General features: G+C 38.9%; 2 protein-coding genes across 2 annotated transcripts in view; one reads left to right on the plus strand and one right to left on the minus strand.

Moving 5' to 3' along the window:
• Positions 1 to 12,334, minus strand: part of LOC138175720 (F-box and leucine-rich repeat protein 13-like) — a 207,515-nt gene that overhangs the window by 156,033 nt on the left and 39,148 nt on the right. The window lies entirely within an intron of this gene.
• LOC138175895 (leucine-rich repeat-containing protein 17) overlaps positions 1 to 12,334 on the plus strand; it is a 57,248-nt gene that overhangs the window by 16,972 nt on the left and 27,942 nt on the right. Inside the window, exon 2 of the mRNA XM_069106546.1 lies at positions 7,438 to 8,342. Within this exon, the coding sequence (XP_068962647.1) occupies positions 7,571 to 8,342 (772 nt within the window). The 5' untranslated portion in view covers positions 7,438 to 7,570. The remainder of the gene's footprint in view (positions 1 to 7,437; positions 8,343 to 12,334) is intronic.

Raw genomic sequence — 12,334 nt, forward strand, 5'->3', positions numbered from 1 at the left:
ATACTAACAACTCAGCTCCTCAGAGCAAAACTGCATCTCCCTTTAGAGACCCTGCAAATGCAGTGATTTTTCTCTAATAGCATCAACTTGAACCCTCATTCCAGTGTCCTGTCCCTAATATCAACCCCTAGCAATTAGCACCCCTATGTAATTTAACCAATTAACATACATTTTCCGTAAGACCTAGGAGCATACTCCTACCTGTACCATACCACTGATCCCTGGGGAGAGTGGACTCCAACTTAAAGTGGTTGCTACAAGGTATTTGCTCTAAGTTCACTTGCAAGTTCACTTGCAAATGTGGTATGGCCAATTGATGAACTGCTGTGGCTCCCCCTTGGCTACCTTTCAATCAATGCTAGGTCAAACAGGTTGCTAAAAACTTCACCCCTCACTATCTAGGCTTGCCACAAAATCTAGGATAGACTATACCTCCTAGGCATCTGATGTCTCACCATTCTGAACTCTCAGCACCCAGTAGGTCATAGTTGTCTCCAGTATATTTTCACCTAAAAGATGGGAAAACAAATGCAAAGAAAAAAACAAAAATCTGTATTCATGGTCCTCATGTCAGCCCTGGGTGAGGAAGGCCTTGAGGCCTCTCCCCATTCAGAAGCTGGATATGTCTCTCATCAGAATTCAGGAAATACTAGGAAACTTATTTTAACCAGTTAGCGCCTCTCAGCAGTCAATCAAAAATCTGTTTCTTCATCATGTGGTTAGGTGAACTAAATGATTGCATATGCCCCATAGTTCATATGAGCTATGCCCCTGTGCATTCTCATAAAAGCTGGCCTCACTAGCTAATCCTCCCAGTTACACAAGAATCATACTTACCTAACTGGCAAAAACAATTGATAACATAGTAGTTTACATTTGTCAAAATCTGGGTCTAAGTTATTCATTATTTGTAATAAGTACTCGGGAAGGATGTGAGTAAATAAGCATTTATTAAACACTTACTACATGCCAGGCACTGTGTGAAGGGCTAGGGATACAAACCAAAGGAAAAACAGTCTCAATCCTCAAGGTGCTCAGTCTAGTAAGGGGGACGACACGTGAACAAACAGGCGTAGTTAAGAGTAGATGGAACATAACCTCAGAGAGAGTGACCCCAGAAGCTAAGGGAATTGGTGAATAGATTGAGTTGAATCTTGAAAAAAGCCAGGGAAATGAAACAATTAATCAACTAGCATTTATTAAATGACTAAGCAGTGAGGAATCAAAGACAAAAATGAAACAGTCCTTGCCCTCAAAAGAAGCTTATATATAGGAAATATAAAAATACTAAGTAATTTGGGGTGGGAAGGTACTAGAAACTGAGGAGATGAGACTCCATGTAGGAGAATTTATTTGAACTAAGTTTTCAAGAAAACTAGAAAATCTAAGAGGTAGCAGTGAGAACCTATGCAAAGGAATGAGATGGGAGATAGAATGCCAAATATGACCAGTTTGGTTGAACCATAGAGCTTTTGAGAAAAAGCAATCATTAATAAGGCTCTAAAGGAAAGCTGGAGCCTAGTTGTAAAGTTTTTTTAAATGGCAAATAGAGGACTTTCTAGTTTATCCTAGGGATGACAGGGAGCCACAGCAGCTTGCTGAGTGAGAAAATGACATGGTCAAACCCAGGCCTTGGGAATATCCATTTGGCAGTTGCCTTGAGGGTGGATCAGAAGGGATATTATTGTAACAATACAGGCAAGAGGTGATGATGACCTCAACAAAGGTCAGGATCATGTGATTAGGGAAGAGACAGATGAGAAAGAGGTAAACACAGAATCAATGACTTGGCAACCTACTAGATATATGGGATGAGAGAGAGTTAGAAACTGAAGATAACCTTGAGATTGCAAAATTGGCTGACTAGGAAAAATAGTGATGCCTTCACAGAAATAACAAAGTAGAAAGGAAGAATAGGATTAAAAATTAAAGAGAATGAGCTCTGTTTTGGATATGCTGAGGTGGAGATGCCTAGGGGACATCTAATTTGAACTGTTCAGTTAGACAGTTGGTAATGAGAGACAAGCTCAAGAGAAAGACCAGCTAAATACAGAGAGCCGGAAATCGTCTGCATATAGATAATGACTGAACCACTAGTAAACCACAGATATTACAAAATCAAAAGTAAACATATGGGAAAAGTTGGTGTCAGCATAATGAATTTATAAAAATAGCCAGCAATTAAGGCAAAATTTTATTTATTATGATGATCTGACTAGAATATAATAGTCATAGAAGTAGATTTAAATCTCACTTTTTACTTCTATTTCCTTCTTTTAAAAAAATCCATGCTTTATTCACCTGTAAAGAAATCAGCACAAAGGATAAAATTAAGCTACTCAACAGTTTTATTATTTTAGTCTGTGATCTTTATTTAAATATACTCACAATTGTTATTGTACATGTACCTTACTCTTCTGTTATTATCAGGGAATCAGCTGTTACACATTAGTAAGCTTTCAATATAATTAAAGCTTATTCCTTAGAGTAAATTTTCAAATCTATTCATTCTGGTATACAGAAATTATAAAATGTTATCACCAGGAGAGACCACTGAATACTCTAATTTTAGTGCCACTCTCTCATTTCACAGGTGAGGAAACAGGCTCTACTGTAAATCTTTCTAAGATGTATTATACATTTCTCTGTTTTTAAAAATATAGCATATTGAACATAGATTTAAATCTAGAAAGGATATTAAAGATCAATTAGTGCCACTTCTTTATTTTATAGACAAGAAAGTTCAGGCCTGGAGAGGTGAATGACTGGCCTAAGGTGCCATAGGTAAGCATGTGACAGAGTCAGAATTCAAACACAGATCCTGTGGGATTCATTGCAACAGTCTGGTTTTCATTATTTAAACTCTTAAAATATAATTTAATTTTTTTGATGACTTTGGTAATAAATGTAAAATACAAATCACTGGACTAGCCTATAAAATAATGGTTTCTAACATTTTCACATAGAAGAATCCCTTCACATCAAAAATTTCAGACATGATAGCAGTTTCTCTCTGTCTGTCTCTCTGTCCCTTTCTCTCTCATTCTCTCTTTTTCTCTCTCTCTCTACACACACACACACACACACACAAATATACACACATGAGAAAAAAGTGCTGCTATGAATTCAGTAACATTCGAATTAACTTGTATTTTGTTCATCACAATAGCATCTTACATATATCTAAAAATAGTAATACGTATGAGCCAGAATTCAGTCTAAAGGTGGTATTTTTTTAATGGACTTATATATTGACAAGGTTTCGGCACACTGCGACCCCAACAATGCCAAGGCGTTGCCTGGAATGAATTCACACACTCAAGCCTTCTCTCAGTCAAGTGGCAAAAAGTTTATTGTAATAATTTAGCAAAAGTGAGGAAGGGTCCTTATGGGAACCTGCAAGAGACTGAGGATGGTGCTGGGGTTTACATGGGAAAGGAATGCCAGGGATACTAATTAGGTAATCTAAGGGTCCAGGTGTCTTTGGGAACCTTGGATGAGAGAGTGTAGGGAGTATACCAGACATTGAGGGAGCTGTCAGAGGCATGGACCTTGGGAATATGGCAGGAGGAAGAGTTCTTGGGCCAGCCAGGAACAAAATTCCTTAAGGCACCCCTCTGTCCTTTCTGATAAGAGAATGTGTTCTGCAACAAGGGAAATTTTCTCACAGTATAGGAGCCTACTGAGAAACTGGGACAATTCCAGAGACATGATCTCAGGTCTGGGGCCCAAGCACCCCATCAATATGAATTCAAAGATTCTTTGCAGTCACTCTGAGGTGCCCAAGGGTCTGTGACCCATGGGGTCACTGAGTGGGGCTGTTCTTTCCCAGAACTAAGCAGCTCCAGACGACTGTGGCTTCTGAGATTTTATGCCTACTTTTTATAGTTTTCTTATCTCCCTTGTGATCAACTGCTGTTATTATGTTGCCATTAGTAGCTTGCATAATACGGTGGAAAGAGCAGTGAATTCAAATCCTAAAACCAATACTCCTGGACAGGAGTGGGCTGGTAAATGTTCAACAATCATTTCTCTCCAGAAAAAAAAAAGTACAGTAGGATACACTTTAAGTTTAATTTTCATTACTAACACTTTATTAAGTCTAGAGCACGAGTCCAGGACTCAGGAAGACCTGAGTTCAAATCTGGTCTCAGACACCTGCTAGCTGTGTGAGCCTGGGCAAGTCACTTAACCCTGTTTGTCTCAGTTTCCCCATCTGTAAAATGAGCTGGAGGGAGAAATGGTAAACTACTCCAGTATCTTTGCCATGAAAACCCCATGGACAGTATTGGCTGTGGTCCGTAATGCTATGGTCCATGGGGTCTCTAAAAGCTGAACATGACTGAATGACTGAACAACAGCAAAGCCCAGACAATCAACAAGACAACATATCAAGCCCTAATCAGTAATTTCATAATTTCCAAGATATGAATGCTAACAGCGGGAACTTAACAATCAGAGCTGGTTTGGGCTGACTCCAGCGCACTTCTGTCATATATTTAAAACCTATATACTCCTGGGTAAATCAAGTAATTTCTTTGAGCTTTAGTTTCCACATCTATAAAACGGGAATAAAAACACCTGTACATACCAGGAGCGTTTGAGGACAGTGCCTTGTACACTTTAAAGTACTAAATAAATGTTTATAGTTATTATTAACGTCTTCCCTCACAACCCCTTTTGACTGGTGGCTGTGGGATAGGAAATCAGATCATTTCACTTATTTGAACTTTATTTGTAAATCAGGCCTGGCTGAGGGCCTGTGGGGGCTATTCTGCATACAAAGTCCATAAATTTAAATGTGTGGACTGTGTAACATTTTCTTTATTCAGAGACCTTTTCTGCTTTCTTACTGGTTCCTTAGCTTTGATGACACTGAGGTAAATGAGGTTATGCTTTCATTGAAGAAATGTCTTGTGATTAGTTCCTTTTCTCTGCATCCAGAAAAGAAAAGCTACTGTAAATTTAAGCCACCTTTTTAGAGAATGCCCTACACAGCACAGAGCACCTACCAGAAAGACAATTCACAATTGAGAATAAGTTCCTTCACAGGAAAGGCAAAGGATAACTGTCTGTAACAACTTCCCCATTATAAAACATGAATAAGGCCACTATTTCAAAATATTTTTCCTAAGGGCACCTATTGTTCACAATTCTAGATTAAATAAAAAACCACAATAACGGTGAGATAAAGGAAATGTTTTGATTGATATCTGTTTTGATATGAACAAATGTATCTGTATTCTACTTTTGAGGCAAATTTTGTTTTGAGTATCCCTTTATTTCAGACTGGAAATCTTTTCCACCCAAAAAGCTTCTGATTCTGATTACTTAGCTAGCCTGTATCCTCCTTCCATAAAAAAATATTGCTCTCACCTGGCTTTCAACTAATTTCTAATAGGGAATTGATAACTAAGATGTATTTGATGGCATGAGCCATTTCAGAAACACTTTCACATTTTAGTGCACATGTTTAATTTTAATTTAATTTAATTTTAGGGTAGCACCTTGGGGGTATCTCTCAGTCTTCATGTGGGTCTCCAAAACAAGTTATTTCAAGTTCAAGCTGCTCTATGGGGTCTACAATTACTCAAAACTATAGTTCACAGGTCCCCATTGATACGTGTATTTTTATTAGTCACTCAGAGGGCACAATTAGTTCAAATTAAAGTTATTTCATGAAATAGCATAGTAAGAACAAATACTGAAGCTGAACCTTAAATATTTTGGCCACATAATGGGAAGACAGGACTCAATGGAAAAGACCCTGAGGTGGGGAAAGGTTGAAGGCAAAAGGAAAGAGGGATGGCAGAGAATGAGACGGATAGATAGTGTCATGGAAACAACAAACATGAACTTGGACAGACTTCAAGAGATAGTGAAGGATAAGAGGGTCTGGCGTGCCCACGAGGTCACGAAGAGTCAAACATAACTGAATAAAAACAACACAGAAAGAAAACCAATAATAAAATATTTCACCTATAAACCTAAAGCACACCTAAAGACTACACATGAAAAGACAAACAGCGTGATTCTACTCAACACACAATTGTGAAGTTTCTCTCCACTTCTAGCTTCTAGAGTTGGCTACCAGCCTTAGCTGCAGTACTTCTTTCCAATAAGAGAAGTAAGCTCTGCCATCTTTTTCTTTTAGCTGAAAGTCCAGAGGCTTTTGCTAAAGTTCTTTTTCAAAAGATGGTGTTAAGATACCCAGTCTTCAGACTGAGGATAAACTCCCAAGCAGTTTTCTCCCATAAATAAGATCTATCTTTTCTCAGAGCCTGGGCTATAATTGGCCTTTGTGCCAGAAAATGATATTCTTTACCAGAGGCACCAAGCTCTTCAAAAAACATAATAGTTCCGGCTAATTTATGACTTAAAGCTTTAAGTCTATTTTTTAACCATGACTTGCTAAAGTCTTTAATAAGGGCAAAAACTCTATCAGAAGCTGCAAACTGACTTAGGGTTAGAAACTCCTTAGGGCTTCTTGCTTAATGTTTGATGGCTAAACTGTACCCAGTCATCATCAATCAAAAGGTTGTTCCTCCAACAAAATGCCAAACCGTCCCTCAGTACCTTCCAGTACTTTCCTTGCTTTCCTTTTCAAATCTGACTTTATGGTTAACAAATTTAACTCTACACTGTCTTCCACTTTCAAATCCTTTACCCTCTTGTCCTACCACTCATCCCATGCCAAACTCAAGCCCTGCATAATTCCCCCCATCTGTCTCCTTTGCTTATAATAGAGCTGGAAAAGTTATTTAACCTCTTCAAGGATGATTCATGAGAAAAAATGACACTCTCATTAAATGTTTTCCTGAATATGACAATTATGAAATAATTAGTAAAACAAAATAATTCAGGAAATTCTCAGTTCTAGTAAAAAGTAAAGTGGTAAATGTATTGTGTCCACACTCAGGAGTGGTCAGATTAACAAGTATACATGAAATACCTGCTATGTGTTTAATGTGAGGCATACAAAAGATGAAGAAGATATGGTGACAAATAATGTGCTCCTGACATGATGTGACAAAATATTAAAAATAAGCAAAATGAACAAGGAGAAAAAAAGTGGAGGGAGGTGCTGTGCTATAGCAGAGAATGGAATATTAGATTCATCAGACCTGGGTTCACATCCTGAGTCTGCCACTTAGTATCTAGGTGAATTGGGGAAGTCATATTACTTCACTGAGCCTCAGTTTCCCCATCTGTAAAATGATGGGATTAGACTAGATGATCTCTAAAATCCCTTTCAACTCTGTATCTGTGATCCTCTGGGCCCTCCATTATGAACCTCCTTTTGGAAAAAGTTACCATTTCCGTGTGCTATTACAAATGTGATGACTAAATTACACTGCATTTACAACATCCTTTTCACATATAGAAACCTGAAAAAGTCATTATAATTTCTAATCTTCTTCTTCTTTTCTAACCCAGGAATTCAACACATTCCAGCTGTATCATCGTTTCTGAACTGCATTAGTTAATATTACACAAACTCATATTTCAAAGGAATCCTTTCACGGTTTCATCTATCACACAAAGTAATTAAGGCCAGCTGGATGTCAGGATGCAAGTGGTTGCCATTATAATATTCCTCTTCTTTTGTAAAACAGCTGAATTTAGGAAGACAAATTTGGGGAGTTCAAGAAGCAAAGCTCACAATGGAAGGGCAAACAATGGCAGGAGGGCCTCTGGCACTGTGAAGCGTTATGCCCCAGGCCTTCCATGTGACGTATATACTTATCTTCACGAAAAATACTTAGATTGTCAAGAAAGAAAACTAGTTTATACTCTGCCTGATTGGCCTGAGGATTTATTGCACATGCTGCTAGCAAGAAATAGAATCCGTATATTGAAGAATAATATGTTTTCCAAGTTTAAGAAACTGAAAAGCCTGGATTTACAGCAGAATGATATATCCAAAATTGAGAGTGAAGCTTTCTTTGGTTTAAACAGACTTACCACCCTCTTACTTCAGCACAACCAGCTAAAGGTACTGACAGAGGAGGTATTCATTTATACACCTCTTCTAAGCTATCTGCGTCTCTATGACAATCCTTGGCACTGTACTTGTGAGATGGACACGCTGATATCAATGTTGCAAATCCCAAGGAACAGGAATCTGGGGAACTATGCCAAGTGCGAAAGCCCACGAGAACTGAAAAACCAAAAGCTGAAGCAGATAAAATCTGAGCAGTTATGTAATGAAGATGAAAAAGAGCAACTGGCCCCCAAGACTCAAGTATCGGGGAGACCTGCGGTCGTCAAGCCCGAGGCTGACTCCTCCCTTTGCCACATTTATGTGTTCCCCATACAAACGCTAGATTGCAAAAGAAAAGGTTTGTACCCGGGTTTTCTTTTTTCTTTTTCATTAATAAGAGCTGTTAAAAGTGATCCTTTGAATTTTCTATCTTCTCTCAGCAGTTCCTGGTTGTATTTTCTTCCTCTCCCTCTCATGGCTACGGCATTTGCCCTGATATATTCTGACCACATTTGGTTGTGAGTAATGCAAGCCATTTTGCTTTGGGGGGAGACAGAGCAAGGCGACAGAAATGTCCTGATTTTCAAGGTCCCTCTCTGCCCTGTTCTTTCCAACATCTCCTTCCTTCTCTTGAATGGTCTTTATCTTTTTTCCACTCAAAACTGAATACGAAAGGAAGGGGAATGTGGTCAGGACAGAGAAAACACAATCAGAAAGGAAAGCATGATGGGGTGTGCGTGCGTGTGTGTGTGTGTGTGTGTGTGTTAATTCTAACTCTGGCATATAAGGAATTCCTTCATTTCCAGACGTGATTCCATTTCAGATGGAAACAAAAGAGAGAATGAAATTAGGGTTCAAAATGTGTGTCCCAAATAACTTTACTTACTCCCATTAAGGTGAAAAGCTAGTGTGCAATAGAAAGCTGAAATGAAGCTAAAGACAAAAAAAAATCTGCAGAATAGGAGAGATGTGACACAATAAGCCAGGTGTGATTATGTCTTTTCTATTATTTTTATCCTAATGGTAAAACCAATTTAACTTCCCACATAAAGTTGTATTTACTAGAGGAATTAGCTTTCCTATGTTGTAATTATTCCTACATATATATATACCCTATATTCCCATGTTGTATTATATAGTATAGCTACATACTATAATGCCAGAAAGCATAAAAACTGCTTTTAAATTGCAATTCAAATTCAAAGACTTTTAACAATATAAATTTATATATCATAATAACAAAACCAGGATATTGCCTACTTCTTGAAAATGACTACTTACTACCCAAAATATCACAATATTTATGAAAGTGTGAACAAAGTTTTGAGTAACCTTGAAAGTGCTATACAAATGTGAGCTATTGTTATTATCCTTGCTATTATGAATAACGCTATACAAAATTATAGTTGCCTCTTGGATGGACACTGTGCAGGATTCTCACTTTCAGAATAGATTGAGACTTCACTGAAATAATGATACGGGTACAGTGGTGTGATGATATGGACCCTGAGTCATGAGGGCCTGGGTTCAAGTCATGTGCTCTGCCACAGTAGGGAAGTTACATAACTCCTCTAGGCCTCTAATATCATCTCTCTAAAGTAATGCCTGTATCCTAGAGGTGCTCTAAGAAAAGAGGCCGTGTGGTTCAGTGGACTATGAGTGATTCTAGAAGGACAGGCCTTGGGTTCCAGTCTTTCCCCTGTACACTGTGACCTGGGACACAGATCCGAACCTCCCTGGGGTTTCACTTTGTTCACTGCAAAATGAGAGGGTACAACTGGATGGCTCCTATTATGATTTTCAGTTCTACTACAATGCTTTGTTGGTCTTGAGGTGTATAGATGAGTTATCACTGTGCAGGATGCTTTTAGAATGCTAGTGTAGATTTCCAAAGGTAATCCAGGACTCTTGGGTGATCTAGGAGTCCTTCTGGGTCGTACATACATTATGTCCTCATCTGGTTCATAGGGAAGGCAGAGCCAGGAGCATGGTTCATGATAAACAGTCCCAGTGGAGCAAAAAAGAAAGCATGGGAATGAGGACAACAGTAGATAGCCAAAGAAATGAACTGGAAAAAGATCAGAAAAGGAAGGAAAGGACTGAGTAAGGAAGTGTAGACTGCCAAGATGACAATTTTCATTGTTCTTGCCCACAGTACCATCTTTTAAGCTACAGCAATGTACTGACCACACCCTGTCTTCCTTGACATTCTGATTAATATAGTACAGCTGTTTGCTTCCTTATAGCTTAGACACCACACCATCATTCATTCTATCATTATTTTCCAATCTTCAAAGCTTGAGTTTGGTGCAATATTCATTCTGGAAGATTTCTACAAGGTCTGAAGCCTGGCAGTTAAATTAAGGGTCTCAATATTTTATCATCAGACTATTAACTTTCCCAATCCTACAAGCATTGGAGTTAATCACACTACCTCAGAATGTCTAACATTTCCCTTACCAAGAGTTTTTGTTCATAAAAATTGAGTGAAGGAATAAGGATTTGGTGGGTAAAAATCTGGTTTGAGGTAGGTTTACAAACTGGTGGAAAATGAGATATATCCAGTTAGAGGCTGGTATCTCTTTATCAATATGCCATGCTCCTCACTAGCTAGCTGCAAGATCACTAATGTACTATCTTCTTGGAAGGCACATTCATGCTTTAGCCAACTAGGCTAGGGACCTGACTTGCAAAGGCTCTCTCCAGGGTTTTGATATTGGTTGGTTCTGAGTCATATGAGGCTTTTTGCCCCTTAAATGGTTTCATGCATTCAGTTGAAGCTGTCTACATCTCTTTAGATAGTTGTAGAATCATCAGGGAACACAGTGTGGAATAAGGATTCGGGGAAAAACCAGGGGAGGGAACCACAGTTCATGTGTAAAGAAGTATTTTAGGTAGATGAGTCAACTGTGCTCTTATGGGAGAATTCTGCCATGGGAAGCCGTGCAAACAAGGTGATTTTTATAATATAAAAAATAGCACTTATGATACTGTTCCAGATTCAATCCTCCAATCAAACTGAAGGCTATAAGCAACAGAAAGGTAAACTTTTACTTAAGAATAGTGAATAGTGAAGTTCAGAAGAACACTATAAACTAAGGGCCCTTGTTGGAGGTTAAGGGAAACTATGCAGCCTGAAAAATCTCTCTGAGACACAGGCAACTAGGCTTAAAAGTACTGAAAAGTCCAGTGGCGGAAATAAAATGATCTCTCTTGGATGAATGAGTGAATGAACTGAATGAATGAAGTGAGAAAGCCTTTATTAAGAGTTTATTATATACCAATCATTATACTAATTCCTGAGGATACAAATAGAAAAATGGAGACAGTCATTGCCTTCAAAGAGCTCATACTCTTTTTTTGGCTTTTTAGTAGGCAATTGGGGTTAAGTGACTTGCCCAAGGTCACATGGCTAGTAAGTGTTAAGTGTCTGAGGTCAGATTGAACTCAGGTCCTCCTGACTCCAGGGCCAGTGCTCTGTTCACTGCGCCACCTAGCCACCCCAAGAGCTCATACTCTTAAACAGGAGTGACAACACATACAAGAAAGCAGATGGAGAGACTTGGAAGTCCTAAGGGCTCAGTGGCAAGATGGCTAACAGGATATCACTGGCCTTAAAGACAGAATCATGCTCATGGATGGGTGACAGGTCCACCATGAAGTCTAACATTATTGCCACCCAAGACCAAAGGGGAGTCATTGTTCTTGCCCACAGTGCCATCTTTTAAGCTAGAGCAATGTACTGACCACACCCTGTCTTCCTTGACATTCTGATTAATATAGTACAGGCTATTTGCTTCTTATAGCTTAGACACTACACCATCATTCATTCTATCATTATTTTCCAGTCCTCAAAGCTTGAGTTTGGTGCAATATTCATTCTGGAAGATTTCTACGAGGTCTGAAGCCTGGCAGTTAAATTAAGGGTCCCAATATTTTATCATCAGTATAAGCTGCAGCAAGATGGCTAATTTTTTTCGTGTGATCTGTGGCTCAGGCATCCACTTTACAAAATACACATATCAACTGAATGTCATGTGGCAAGTGTGGTCAAGAAAACTCCTGAGTAATTGTTTTTATGAGGTTCTGACAACCAGTAGCCAGGATGTCAGAGCACACATGGCCCATCATTCATTAGGATTTTCCTGGGTGGACAGGTGGGGGTGGGCAGAGGAACAGGAATGAACATGCACAAAGCTATCAGAAATGTAGCCTCTCACCTTCCCCCCCACTCTTGCTTCCAGCAGATGAATAGTACTAGCACGAAACATGGACATGTGTGACTGCCTTCTGGTAGATGAATCATAGGAGGAATGAGCAAGGTTGAGTTGTTACACAGTTTTCCATCTG

The sequence above is a fragment of the Petaurus breviceps genome, unplaced genomic scaffold (genome assembly GCF_028583685.1).
Source record: "Petaurus breviceps papuanus isolate PSGF00001 unplaced genomic scaffold, PetGlider_PUasm1.0 79, whole genome shotgun sequence".
NCBI classification, from domain to species: Eukaryota; Metazoa; Chordata; class Mammalia; order Diprotodontia; family Petauridae; genus Petaurus; species Petaurus breviceps.